Source organism: Stegodyphus dumicola, chromosome X2, assembly GCF_044657685.1.
Source record: "Stegodyphus dumicola isolate Sdum_Otavi_A_Nest chromosome X2, ASM4465768v1".
NCBI classification, from domain to species: Eukaryota; Metazoa; Arthropoda; class Arachnida; order Araneae; family Eresidae; genus Stegodyphus; species Stegodyphus dumicola.
In genome coordinates, this window is record NC_140781.1 from 147,933,569 (window position 1) to 147,947,943 (window position 14,375).

Below are 14,375 nucleotides of genomic sequence, written 5' to 3' on the forward strand. Positions count from 1 at the left end.
CCAGTTTCCATAATTTCAGTTTCACAAACTGGTTGTTAAAACCATATTATAAATTATTTTGGAAATTTATGGTCACTCAATAACTAATTTTATTGATTAATCAAGCAGGAACTAGTTCTTAAATATTTTTAATTTCATTAGTGCACAAATTACAAGAAACACGTATTAAGTCAAAGTAGTTTAGCAGTTTCAGACAGAGTATATATTAAACTAGAAATTCAAAGAAATACCAGATTTTTAAAATTCGTCTTAAAAATCACTACTTTTGCACATACTGCAGATTGCTTCATACAATTAATATACTGAAGTAATAATTTTTATATACGAAGGAATAAAAACAATTTTTCAAAAAAAAATCTTTACACATACACTAATCTTTCAAAGAAATACATACTTTTCCATTTGGTGAACTCTTCTTGAAAACCCTAAAAAGAGATGGGAAATTAGCATTTTTTACACCAAACATTTCAAAAGTGCTGTAAAACAACAAACTGGAAGAGATTTTCATGAAAATTTAGTTTACTTAGCAGCTAATTCAAATTTTAAACTAAAATGAAATCAAAGCATACTATTTACAAATTCCAGATAAATATACTTATACAACCATTTCATAAATACTACTACTATACACTGCTTTAAGTAAAAACATATCTTTTCAACACCAGTTCAATTACTGTAATTTTTAAATACTGGATTCCAGCACAGAATAAGCAAAGCATATACTGTAATATCTAATGTGCGACATAAATACCTTGTTCCAGGTCGTTTTGCTTCATCGGTTACATCCATCTTTTCCATTTGTAATTCTGAGAATGCTGCTAGAGGATTCCAAAAGACTGATTTTGCTTTTTCAGCTTTATAATTTAATCTTTAAACATTTTGAACCTGTTGTGGATTAAAACAAAATTCCTTTACAAAAATCTCAATTTATTACAATAAAAAAATGACAAATTTCCAATTAGTCATAAATACTCTTCACATATGTGAAAAACAGTTAAATTCACACTTGTTCCTTATCACATAAAGAAGTCGACAAATAATGATTTTCATTAAAATAAGATTTACATAATTTTCGTAACATGATTAGAAAAAAGTTGATCAGTTAAGCAAATGAACAAATAAACCATATACCATCACTTTCTAATATGAACAAATAACATTAAAACTCATAAAACTTTGCAAATAATTTTGACAAATATACCCAGGACAGTTTTACAAGAACATTATTATATGAAATAAAAACAACATATTTAATTTAATGGCAGCCAGTAGGCAGACATGTGCTATTTTGCAATGCAAAGAAAGATTAATACTTTTTATACACGTTTCTTTCAAAACAAGACTTACTATATTTTCAACTACAAAATTTATTAAATATGTTTTGTCATTTGACTTCCCAAACAGCTTTCAACGCTTTCTTATAGGAAAGAGGGAAAAGATAAACCAGCATAAAATAACAATGCATACTAGCCTTGCTACAAACAGCAAAAAAATACACAGCACACCATTTGAAAGATTAAAACAGCAACAACAAAAAAATTATAAAAGATTTCTTTATACCATTTGTTTTGACAAGAACACAGAAACAGAATCTTTTTGCAAAAGTGCTTTCCTTATTATAAAAAAATTTATGCATAAAATAAATCACACAGCATGCAAACAGTTCTTTTACACTGAGGCATATACTAACAGTACTTATTAACAGTGTTTATTAAACTCACTGGTTAATAAAACTCAGCCACTTATTAAATTAAAATTTCCCTGAACAAAAACAAATGGGTCCTAATCAATAGAAAAAACACTATTTATTAAACTTATCTCTGCCACTTATAAAACACAAACTGTCAAAAGACTGATTATTCAGATTTAGAATAAACTGTTTTGGCTAATAAAAGCTATTTGTAGTTTTTCATTTACCTTTCAGTTAAGCAGTGCTTTAATAAAACTGACTGAGCAGAAATTTCAACCAGTGTAGTTAGAACCAAGACCTGCCTGGGATGTTGGGTACACTTCCCTAGTTCCTGTCAGACAATGATTGAAGATCTCTTTGCCCGAACTAGAGCTGAGAGTGATGGAATACATTTACCTTATGATTAACAAAAGCAGTTCTTCAAAGGCAGTGGAAAATATTTCTTGAGTTGTAAATGTTTCGCAGGATTAAAGAACAATAGGTGCTTATTTGAGTGCTCGTTCCCTTTCAAGAACACCAGCTCATAGAAGACCGAAGTGCATATGGATATTAAATTTGCAGGATGTTATCAGAAATCATCATGAAATGATTCTTTAATTTATCACACATTATCAATCTTTGATTGGAAAAGAGCAGTGGTCATCATAGACTGAAAAAAGCAGAAAAGAAAGTATTCATTAACCTATAATAACCATGAAGTGACAGGTCGATTTGACAGACAAAGTGAAATCTTCCTGCTGGCTAGAGGTAAGAATAATGAATTTCAACACACCACTGGAAGGAACTTTTTTACTTGCTACGTGTCTCATTTGTAGCACATCGAAAAGGTTTAAACACATTTAAAATGGGAATTCCCCAGACAGCATTATGCAATTTACTCAATAAATAAAATTGATAAAGAACTAGTAAAAAGCGTAAATGTCACAAGAAGGTGCAAAAGGGATGGAAAATCAAGACATTGAAACTGCTCTTCTAGAATAGTTTCAAGCTATAAGACTAAAAAATGCAATTTCTAGAGCTCTTTTGATCATAAAAACTGCAAAATTCATTAAAATGCCAGGAAAAAATGTTGTGCCAGCTGATCCAGTTGTGGGGGTCTATGTGTTCTTTTTGGGAACATTTACAGTAGACCCTACATGAAAAGACTGCGTAGCAAATTCTTGCTATGTCTTGAAGAACAGATACTACAGAAGAATGTTTAAATAACCTTTTTATTTGAACTAACATAACAGATTCACTCACTTGGAGCCCACAATTCACTACCGCTCGTGGCTAATAAATTAAACAGAATATAAAATTGTAAATTTACAATAAATTAGGATGGCTAAACGACTGGTTCCTAATTTATCTAAACTGCTAAATCAGCTACATGCAGACAGGCTGCTTGCAAGGCAAATAAAGAAAAAGAAAAATATTTATTGGGAACTAGATGAAGAAGCAAAGAGCAGATCATCATTTGACTAAGAACTAGATAAAAGACGTTTTACCCGAACTTCTAAAAGCACGCAAGCCACACGAAATTTATCATGCAGATGAAACTGGTCTGTTTCACAGATTATTACTGAACACATTAATGATTAAAAGTGAAACAGCAGCTGGTTTTAAGAAATTAAAAGAACAAGTTGCTCCGTTAATGAGCAGTATGGATGCAACAATTAAGAAGATGCCATTGGTTATTGGAAAATGCAGAAACACTAGATGTTTAAAAGGAGTCAATTTACCTTTAACTTACCATAGTAAGAATAACAACAATCAGTATTTTTACTGATTTCCTTTTAAAAAGGACAGAGAATTGAAAAACAAAGAAAACAGCTTTACTGTTAGATAACTGTGTTGCACATTCCTTTAATATCACTCTGAAACTATTAAATTAGTGTTTCTTCCTGTAAATATGACTTCTACCATTCAGCTTTTAGACCAAGATATTACAAAAGTTTCCAAATATTATTACAGAGATGGTATCATTGAAAAAAAGATTTACAAAATTGAATCTTGTAAAAATCCAAGCACTTCAAGAAAATAGCTAAACTGATATCTTTTTTTAGAGGCTATACATATTATAGTCAATGCACGGGAAGCTGTCTCCCAAGTAGTGATGGGCAACTTCGGTATTTAACGGGTACAGACAAGTACCCGGTACAAAATACCCATTACTCAAGTACTTTGAAAAGTACCAAAAACCAATTTCAAGTACCGAGTACCCAAGTAACAATTTGAAGTACCAAAGTAACGGTTTGCTGTACCGGAGTACCCTAGTAACGGTTTGCTGTACCGGAGTATCCTAGTAACGATTTGGAGTACCGAAGTACCCTAGTAACGATTTGGAGTACCAAAATACGCAGCTAATGATTTTGCGCACTGAAGGAACTCTGCCACGTCACCACGTGTTTGATTTTATCTGTACAGAGTAAGATTTTGAATATCAGAAAACATGTCAACTACGGAAGTGTCTGAGGAGCAGGAGAGCATGGCGGGTTGTTTCCGGTGTTGGGTTTGTGTAGATTGTCTTTCATGGCATGTGGGGGTTGGGAAGATTGGCGCGGGAAGTGGATGGACGGAAACATTTTCGCTTTCGGTTGTGTCTTGTGTGCAGGTGCAGCAAAATCGATGGGTGCTCTATCAATTTCGTGAAAGGGGTCGTCCATAAATGATGTCATGCTTGGAGGGGGGTTAGTGAAATTGTGACGGTTTGTGACAAGGCAGGAGAGGGGGTAACAAGAAGTCTGATATATTTTGATTAAAATAAAAATGTTTAAATCAGCAGATTGAATTTTGAAGTTATTTTAAAATTACCCAAATTTGAAGGTATTTCCTTAATTGGGGCGAAAGCAACTTTCATGTGATTTTTTTATTATTATTATTTACATTCCTTTCTTTCCAAAAAAAAAAAAAAAAAAAAAAAAGGCATTCAGAGTAGGTTTTGAGAATAGGGTAGTGGCAGAAATTGTAATTTTATTGCTATTGTGTATTATGTTTTTTGCTGTAAACTTTTCTCTTATTTCATACAAAATAAGTGCATGAATCATTATTATTGTTATATTTACAGATGTCATTAAAACATATAGTTTAAATTTAAAAATAAAGTCTGAAATATGATCTATAACATAGTGCTATGTTTTTGAACTGCAAGTATAAGTTTACGTAATATTGCATGACATGTGACAAAAGGGGGGAGGGGATATGTTGAAGTGTGACACTTTGTGACAAAGAGGGGGAGGGGGTCCAAAATGTTGCAGAAAAGTGTGACATCATTTATGGACAGCCCCAAATGAGCATAGTTGCGTACTTGAAAAACATCGGAAGATTTTCTTTGTATGATATTGAAGGAAGGGAGAGTACACTATGTTTTTTTCAGCTGTGTTGTGTTGTTGGAGGGAAACAAAGGAAAAAAATCGGAAAATAGAAATTTTGATGCAACACTATACTATGAGTAAAAATGTCACAATAAATTTAAAATAGAAAATTAACTATAACTAGCTGTATAGCAACCCGATAGGATGCAGTTTCCTAAGTAAATATCAGAAATTTAATGATCAATCTGTTTTAACATGATATTTTTTATTTATACGGATAAATAACATACCGCAGAAGTTGTTTAATACCTTCAATTCGGTAGTAAAGAGCATAGGGCTGCGTAGGGTCTAGAAATTAAAATAATCACAAACCTTTATCCCACTTATAGATAAGATAATGACCTTCAGTACCACTACGAAATAAAACTTATTCAAGCTACCAAATTTTAAAAAAGATAAATCTCTTATTCTCTACTCTCCCCTACATATATTAAAAATTCTGAATAAAAAAGTAAGATAATTTAAACATTAAATATAACATAAATGACCTTGTGTGTTTAATTGTACAATACTGGCATAAAATAAAATTTACACATTTATTCATATACACATGGTTGAGGAGCTTTTCCACAAAAAAGTTTATACTGTTCCTTTTTAAATTACATTTAGGTTTATTTTGAGTTAAATTTGTACTTTTGGAGATTTGGCACCGTACAATAAACAACAAAATGATTAGAAATATTTTTAAAAACAAAAAATATGATTTTAAAAAATGCATAAACATATATATTTGATTTAAACATTTTGAATTAACAAAAGCACTAGAAAATGAGGTATGTTTTGAAAAGTGAGATAATGTAATATATTTGGATGTACTACAGTAACAAGTAAATTTCAGCAAAATGGTTAAAAATATTTTTAAAAATGCACAATATGATTTTAAAAGGCACATTCAATATAACAATTTTGAATTGAAGATTATCAAAAAACACTAAGCAAAATAAGATAGCAAAGGGTTTAAAACTGTGAGAGTGCAATACCTGGATGCAGTAACTGCTGTAAACACAAAAATGCAACAGAATGGTAAAAAAATATTTTTAAAACTCAAATTACAGCCAAAGCGCATTCGACATAAGAATTTTGAGTGAAAGATTATTAAAAACACTAGGAAATAAGGCAGCATGTCTTTAAAACTACGAGAACATAATATCTGGATGCTGTAACAGCAAAAAGCAACAAAAATAGTTGTAAAATTGCATTATATGAATTCAATAAGTACATTCGATATAAAAATTTAAATTAAAGATTTAAACACTAGGAAATAAGATAGCATGCTTTCAACTATATGAGAACTTAACATATGTGAGTACAGCTAAGTAAATAATAGAATGGTAGAACTTTATATTATATTAATAATCTAAATACAATTTCAAAATAATATTTTTTTTAAGAAATTGACATTTAAATGAAGTAATATTTCATTTAATTAAAACAAATAAAACTTTGATAGGCTGTGCAAAACGTTATAAAAGTATCAAATTTTTTAACTTTTTTAGGCATTTAATTCCTTCAATTTTTTTTTTATAAAGACCACTTAAAATATGTAACGAAAAATTAAGCATAAAAAAATTGACTCCCAGAAACAGTTTTGAAAATAATGCAGCGAAAATAAACATAGAAATAAACATTTTAAGCTGAACTTAGGTTGGAATTTTAAGAAGGTCAACAAATGATTAAATATTATAATTGTAATGTAAGAAAATTAGTTGTTTCAACTTTTGTCCACTTGAACAATTTCGGCGATCATTCAGTATTAATCCAGCTTTAGAGAACATCCTTTCGCATGGCACTGAAGTAGCCACACGGCCTAATTTTTTCCATGATAATTCGTACAAATTAGGAAATACATTTTTATTCTTTTCCCACCACTCCAGTGGATCAGATTTCTTGGAAAGAATGGGCTCTTGCAGGTATCTTTTCACTTCTGCCGCAGCTTTGTCGATCGCCGCATCTGCTGCGGGAGCTGATGAAGTTCGAGTCTTTAACTTTACTCTCAAACTCGAACCAAACCGATGATTTGTCTATCTCTTCATCATCCCCTTCCACATCCTCAACAAGATTATGGGTAGTTTGTGCAACTACCAATAACTCATGGATAATATCACTTTCAATTTTTTTGGCGACATCACATTTGAGTCCCAATTTTTTTATTCGGGGGTCAAGGAAAGCGGCTTGAGCAATGTCTTCTCTTGAATCGATAGTTGTAAATCTATTACCCAATTCACGTTGTAGTACTAGTACAACAGTTTGTACTTGTTCATTAACACTTTTATTAAGCAGATTTTCGCAGATTTTTTTAAGTCCGCCGATTAACACAGGTGCCATAGATGCTGACAAGTATTTTTCCGAACTCAACTCACAAGTCACCTTTTCAGAAGGTTTCAAAACGTTACAAAGATGTTGGACACTTTCCCATTCTGGCACATCAAGAGCCTCTGGGGGGTCGTTCATCAAACCCATTGTAGAACGAATAGCGTCTTTGAGTTCAAGGAAACATTTGACCATATAAAATGTGCTGTTCCAACGAGTCTTCACATCCAAGACGACTTTTAAGTTTTTTCTCTCCTCACTAGAGCACAGATATTTTCACAGATTTTTTGCAGCGATATTACTTCTCCTGTAAATTATCACATTATCCCTAATTTTCTTTAGAAGGTCGTTAACCTCATTTAGAGAATTTGTGACAGCCAAATTAAGAGAGTGTGCAATGCTTGTTTTAACAAATGTTTAATAAGTGTTTTAACTTTAGTTTGCTGTCGACAGCGTTAATCATATATTTGGCATTGTCAGTCACTATTAAAGACACTTTTCCATCAGAAAATATGGTTGGCAAATGTGTATGATATTTTCTGCAATATTTTTGGCTGAATGACGTTCATCAAAAATTGAGCAGTCAATCAGTACCGTTTTCCTTTGCATGTGTTCGTCAATAAAATGGCCTGTCACGGCCATGTAACTTTCAGCCTTTTGGTTGCTCCAACAGTCTACAGTCAAACAGATATTTTGTACAGCACTAAGAACGTTTTTTAAACTATTCTTTTTTTCTCCATAAGCAGCAGGAAGCAAGGATTTAGAAACTGTTTTCCGTGAAGGTAAGGAATAGGTTGGATTCAAAGCCTTTGAGTATTCTCGGAACCCTCATTTTCTACGATACTTATTGGTTGTAAATCCTTATATACCATTTTGATCAGTGCGCGATCGATTACTTTTTTTTTATGTATATCCATCGTATTTCTCTGGATAAACTGCATTATGCTGGACTGGGATTTTTGTGAAAATACACCAACAATATCACAAGCACTGTTGTCTACTGTAAGTTGTGTAGTCTGCTGGGATGTGCATGGTTGCCCACCATCTGCAGGGCTAGTGACAACAGAACGGGCTGGAGCGGCATCAATATAATCAACATCTTGATTCGGCAAAGCGCATTTCTCATGCAGATTTACACAAGGATGCTTCCTTTGCAAATATTTTTTTTTTAATTTCCTGTTGAACCACCTTTGATGGATAAAAGGTCTTTACAAATGTCACACATAACTTTTTCGTCTTCATTAGTATAGGAAAAGTGCTGCCAAACCAAGCTGAATTTTCTTTTCTTACTAGACATTTTGTAATTCTATTTTTTTTTTTTTTTTTTTTTTTCTGAGGTGTAAGAAACTGATAGAGACTAAGCAATTCTTTAACATACCAATACTCACCAGTACGAGACAAGAATGAATCTTATGGGAAAAGTGACGAAGTTGGGAGATGGTCATCAGCATCGTCAGATAAGCATAAAAAAATTCTATTAACGACTTCCGCTGTTCACTCCAGCTGCAAATTCTAAAATCAGCACTATGCTATGAAAAGGGTCAGTGCAATATCGCCTAATGATTCTATTAATCAGGCATGAAAGAGCAAAAAATGCAAAGGAAAAAAAGGGAGGGACACGTATGTTTACATAAACATGTCCGGATAATTTCCTGTGTTCCATTCGATAGTTCCCCCCTTTCAAATAAGCTCCAGAGGAAGTAAAAAAAAAAAAAAAAAATAAATAAATAAAAAGATTTGGACTGCCAGGTCAGAGCCTATTTCAAGGTCATTCATGGACACAAGGAGCGCATATCACCATTTCGCAAATACAACCAGATACTACTGTCCTCGTACCAAAACTGAAGTGAACTGAACCCTCATCGATCCTCCAGTAACGAATACCGAAATACCAAGAAGAGACGCATATGTTCATTACAAAGTAGTGAATACCGAAAAGCACCCGTTTCGGTACAGAAGTAACGAATACTGAAAAGTACCCATTTCGGTACAGAAGTAATGAATACAGAAAAGTACCCATTTCAGTACAGAAGTAACGAATACCAAAAAGTGCCTGTTTCGGTACAGAAGTAACAAATACCGAAAAGTACCGATTTCGGTACTGAAGTAACGGGTACTTGGATGTACCGATTTTCAGTACCCGTTACAAAATACCCGGTTCGGTAGTACTGACTCATCACTACTCCCATGTTAGAAACTGCTTTAGAAAATGTGGTTGTTATTTAGGAGAAGCCAAAGAGGACTTGCAAGATATTTCTAATATTTCAAACATTGTTGAGAAAAATTATGAAGATTTTAAAATATGTTGCAACTGATGATAATATTGAAACAGCATATGAGAAAACTGACTACAATATTATACACAGTGTTAAAACAGCTTCAGAAACTGAAACTAACAGTGAAAGTGATATGGAAGAAAATGACTATGTGCCAATCTCAGCCCAAGAGAAGCACTGCAAACCAACTTCTGAACTGAAATTTGGAGAAAATCTATTGACAGTTTTAAGAACTTGAAAAAAACAACTGAAAGATTATTGATGATCAATACAAAACATGAATAGAGCAGTTCTTTGTAAAAGTTTGGAATTCCATCAGATATGTAATTATAAAAAAATTTTTATTAAAAAATAATAGATTTCCAAATTTGACAAAGTTTAATTTTAGTATTATTTTTAAGCTAGAATTTAGGCATTAATTATTAGTTTAATTGCTAGCTACTATCTTACTAAATAAGTTCAAAGTTGATATCCTAATTTGCAATACTGAAATCGGCATTTATGTAACTTAACTGCTTAAAGAATTCAAATATGTTTGAAACGGAAGTGATTTTAACAACTAGCAGGTACATTATACCATTAAATACAATATTTATACAAATGGTTACAAAAATTACCAATTATATATGAATTCTATGAATTAAAGTACAAACTTCATCAACATGGAAATTATTAAGAAATAAAACAAAGATATAAAGTAATAAAAAGGATGCATATTACATTGAAATTATTCAGTTAATTGCAAAATATACAGTTTTAATTTGAAAGATAAATGAAAAATTTTTAAAAAATATTGAATGGTAGCATAGCTTGTTATGCCATGCAAGTAAGATCATTTATCTTTGGCAAAATTTGATGAGATGGGTAAATGATAAATATCAAATAACTGCAATAAAAATTGGAAAGATTATGGTATAATCACTTTTAATATTATAAGAAACAGAAAGGAAAAATTCCACTTTTTAGTAAATGTCACATTTACCATTAAAATCAATTTAAATAAAATGGTCATTTCTCTTTCAAGTTCCTGATCAGTGACTAACAATTTAACAATTTAATGTCAGATTTTAATATATACACATTTTACTAATTGATAGGTTGTTCCACACAGATTTAGCTACAACCAGAATATCAATAATGCACATCTGCTGCTACAGTTAGAAAACACTACACAGACACACCCAGTTACATGCACTTTGATGTAGTCAATCGTAAGTAAATAAAGCATTCACAACACAACTCTTCTTATCAGTAGTTAAACAGATTTAACTTTTACCTAAAGAGGTATAATTATCATATCAGTTCAACACTTGCTTCAGTTACACAAACTATTCAATTTGTGAACCGTGGTAGATCAAACATAGACAACTAGCTTACACAGTGGAGAAACAGTTGTCAAACTGTATCCAGTATATAGAACAAACAGTCCATGCGAATATAAAATCTTATAAAAGGGAGGTCACAGAACTAAAGCAATTCATTAATGACAATTCGAACAATTTGAGAGAAATAAAATTATAATGAGCCTCAGCCAAAGGAGTTTCATGTTACGAAATTACAGAAAAACTGCAGGAGAATAGCACTAACCTTTCATGTAATAACACATTCTTTCACAGATATAGCTTTTAGAGCAGATGTTACATATTTCAAATATAGAAAATTCTCTGAACAGATGTTGTATTAAATACTCATTTCATTCTCTGGTTTAGATTAATACAGCAAATTATACAAATATCATCTACCTAAAGATATCTCTGAAGAGGACTTTCTGAGGAAAAATTTATCATATTATGAAAATAAGCACAAAAACACTGAAGCAATCAACACATTTCTCAGGATTTGAACACATGCTGAACTACCAGTATTCAGCAGTTTTATCTATTGATCCACTAGCACACCTCCAACAAATGCTGGAAGAAGCATCATTAGAGGAAGGCAGGAGAACATGCTATATGAAACACTCAAGACTGGAAAAATGAGTTACTGGCTTAGCAAACAGAAGTTTCTGTTCCCATGAGGGTTATGACACTGTCTGTGCACATCAACAACATGAAGCAATAGATCCCGAGTGCATGATCAGCACTTACATATTGTGGCAACAGGCGCACAGTCTGAGGAGTAAGCTGCTCATCTGAACAGACTAGCATACCTGAAATTTCTGGGTAAAACAAGGGGCATAATAATGTGCTAGGAGACAACACTTACCTACTGTATTACAAGAAAATAATGGAAGATATGTCTAAAGTTTGTGCCATTAGAATGATTATGCTTTTAAAACAGTGTAAATACAATATATTAAAATGCACTGCTTTGACAGCATGACAAATATAAAGTGGCAGCCAGACTTATCTTGAATTTAATAACAAGAAACACTTATATGATGATCTAAAATGTCACCTGCAACAACTGAATTCAGAAACAGATGACTGAGAAATTCTTGCTTTCTTGTAGAACTAATGCTAAGCAGATTCCAGTCACTATTGTAGTAAAATACACACCTACTAAATAACAGGCAGGTTCCCATAGCTGGGTTTAAAGAGCACTGACTGACAGTATCAACACCGTAATTAAATTATTCAATACATCTGCTTACACAACTAATAAAATAGTATGAAATTAAACGCGGTATCATCTGCCATATGTAACTGCAAATTTTCTTCCCCTCCTTTTTTTCACTAATTTTACCCTCTGAAAATTGAAAAGAAAAGAAACGCAAATGCTAACAGATTAAAAAACACATAGGAAAATTATATACTGCATGCTAGAAAACTGTAAAGTGACAACAATTTTATTGCCACGGTTTTTAGCTAAACTATGTACAAGGCTTACTGGGGAAAACTATTAAGGTATGATTTTTAAAAAAAATGAATAATAATGTATAATTTAGTTTATAAATTCTGGCAACAGAGTTTCTGATGCTATTAGAAGACTGTATTCAGCGATGCTGTTATTCCAAAGATGTAGTTCTATTTTAGTTAGTAATTCCAATTAAAACTTATAATTTTTTGGTCAGATTTTTGTTTCCATTTTTAGTTATAGAAACACGTTTTCAGGTTATGGATCCAGCAAGCTTCCATACTCAGGGTTAATAGCCACATTTTAGTTAAAAAAACAGTAAGAACTTCTCAAGCACATTTTAAGGGAAAAAAATAAGCACCTGCTTAATCACATACATACACAATTACATAATCTTAGAAAGAAAATGAGACTTGTAATTTAAAATATGAAAAATTCAGTATTTATTAGGACAACATAAGCATTACTCAACCATTGTGAAAACAATTGTTTTTTAACTTTAAATAACAGTTCCGTTTACAGAACTAGTTAAATTGAGGAGAAAATTACATGATTTGATGATGAAATTTCAGTTAAAAATACAGAATAAATAATAATAAATCATATTTATACAGAGCACATTACAGTATAAAAAAGAAACAAGAAAAACGATTTATGCTTATTAATGGATAAGAAGATTTTTATGTTTCCCTTTTTCTCTTTTTATTAACGTTTGAGTCCAGTTTTCTTAAATGAGTTTGTTTTTCACAAGTAGTTTTCAGCATTTCCTTAGATTTATTTAAAAGATTAAAGTCTTTTGTAACTTCAGCCTTTGCAGCACGTTCATTTGTTTTATTTTCAAGCAATGTAATTTCTCTAAGAAAGTTTTCTTTTCTTTAAGAGAAATCAATTCATCTGTTGATTCTGCTTTTCCTTTTCTTTTTTTTTTTTTGAACTTCCCCCCCCCTCCAAATATAAATAATACTATGAACGAACTGATGAAGCAGCCACTATCATCTTTTTCAGAACTGATACATTATGGATCCTACCAGCATGTTTCACATAATCACAAACTACACACTAGGCATGTATGAATTTTCCCCCAGATTTTTCCATTTCTATATTTTTATTGATACTACATTCTCATTCAACAGATGGTTGCCCATGGGAAAGAATAAAAATCATTTTAAATGTTTCCCATAATTTGAAATACTTTTTATTAATTAATGTGTGTAAAAAAAAGTACCTGACTTCATTTTCTTTCACATCATAGGTTTTAAATTCTGTAAGGTACGGCTGGACAACATTTTCGATGAAACTGGAATATTCCAAAAAAATATCATTGCATTCTTCTTCTGCAGTGTGATCTTTTGGGGAAAATGTCAATATACTTTTAATTTTCCTGTACGCTTTTGTGCTGTTTTGCGCTATGTACTTTGGGTCTATAGAAACAGCATTTCAAATTAATGAATAACTAACTGGACATTTCTCAGTCAGCTTTTCAAGTAGCTGTAATATAAAAGTTTGTGTATCGCGTTTACGAGAGAAAGGTAATCTTTATCTATGATTTCTTTTTTAGTGTATAGTTCTTGCAAGAGCTTCTCAACCCTTTATTATAAACTAATCTCACTTATTTCAGTAATAATACCTTCCTTAGAAAAATCAAAGTTACATAAATATTTCAGTGATGAACTGACTTTTAGCATGTACTCTTCTTTTATAATTTTGAAATGTTGCAAGCTGCTTTACTAATTTGTGCAAATCAAATGCAAAGAAAAAAAACAAGTAGTTTCATTATTTTGGTTAAAGTTTCAAAAAGGGTTTGATCAATTCAACCACACAAATGGAAAAAAAAAAAAGAAAAAAAAAAAAGAGAATTTTACAGGCATTAATTTGTCATTAATTGCAACTCTTATTTCATGTGATTTGCAAGTTATTTTTGCATATTTCCTATTCTCAACAGTTTGACAT

At 31.6% G+C, this 14,375-nt stretch overlaps 1 protein-coding gene across 2 annotated transcripts in view; it reads right to left on the reverse strand.

The window, feature by feature from the left end:
• The window catches only part of krz (beta-arrestin protein kurtz), a 121,654-nt gene that overhangs the window by 101,580 nt on the left and 5,699 nt on the right, over positions 1-14,375 (reverse strand). For both annotated transcript variants that reach the window (XM_085809071.1, XM_085809072.1), the window contains exons 2-3: positions 752-885; positions 395-425 (exon numbers count right to left, since the gene is read on the reverse strand). In XM_085809071.1, the coding sequence (XP_085665197.1) occupies positions 395-425; positions 752-798 (78 nt within the window). In that variant the 5' untranslated portion in view covers positions 799-885. The remainder of the gene's footprint in view (positions 1-394; positions 426-751; positions 886-14,375) is intronic.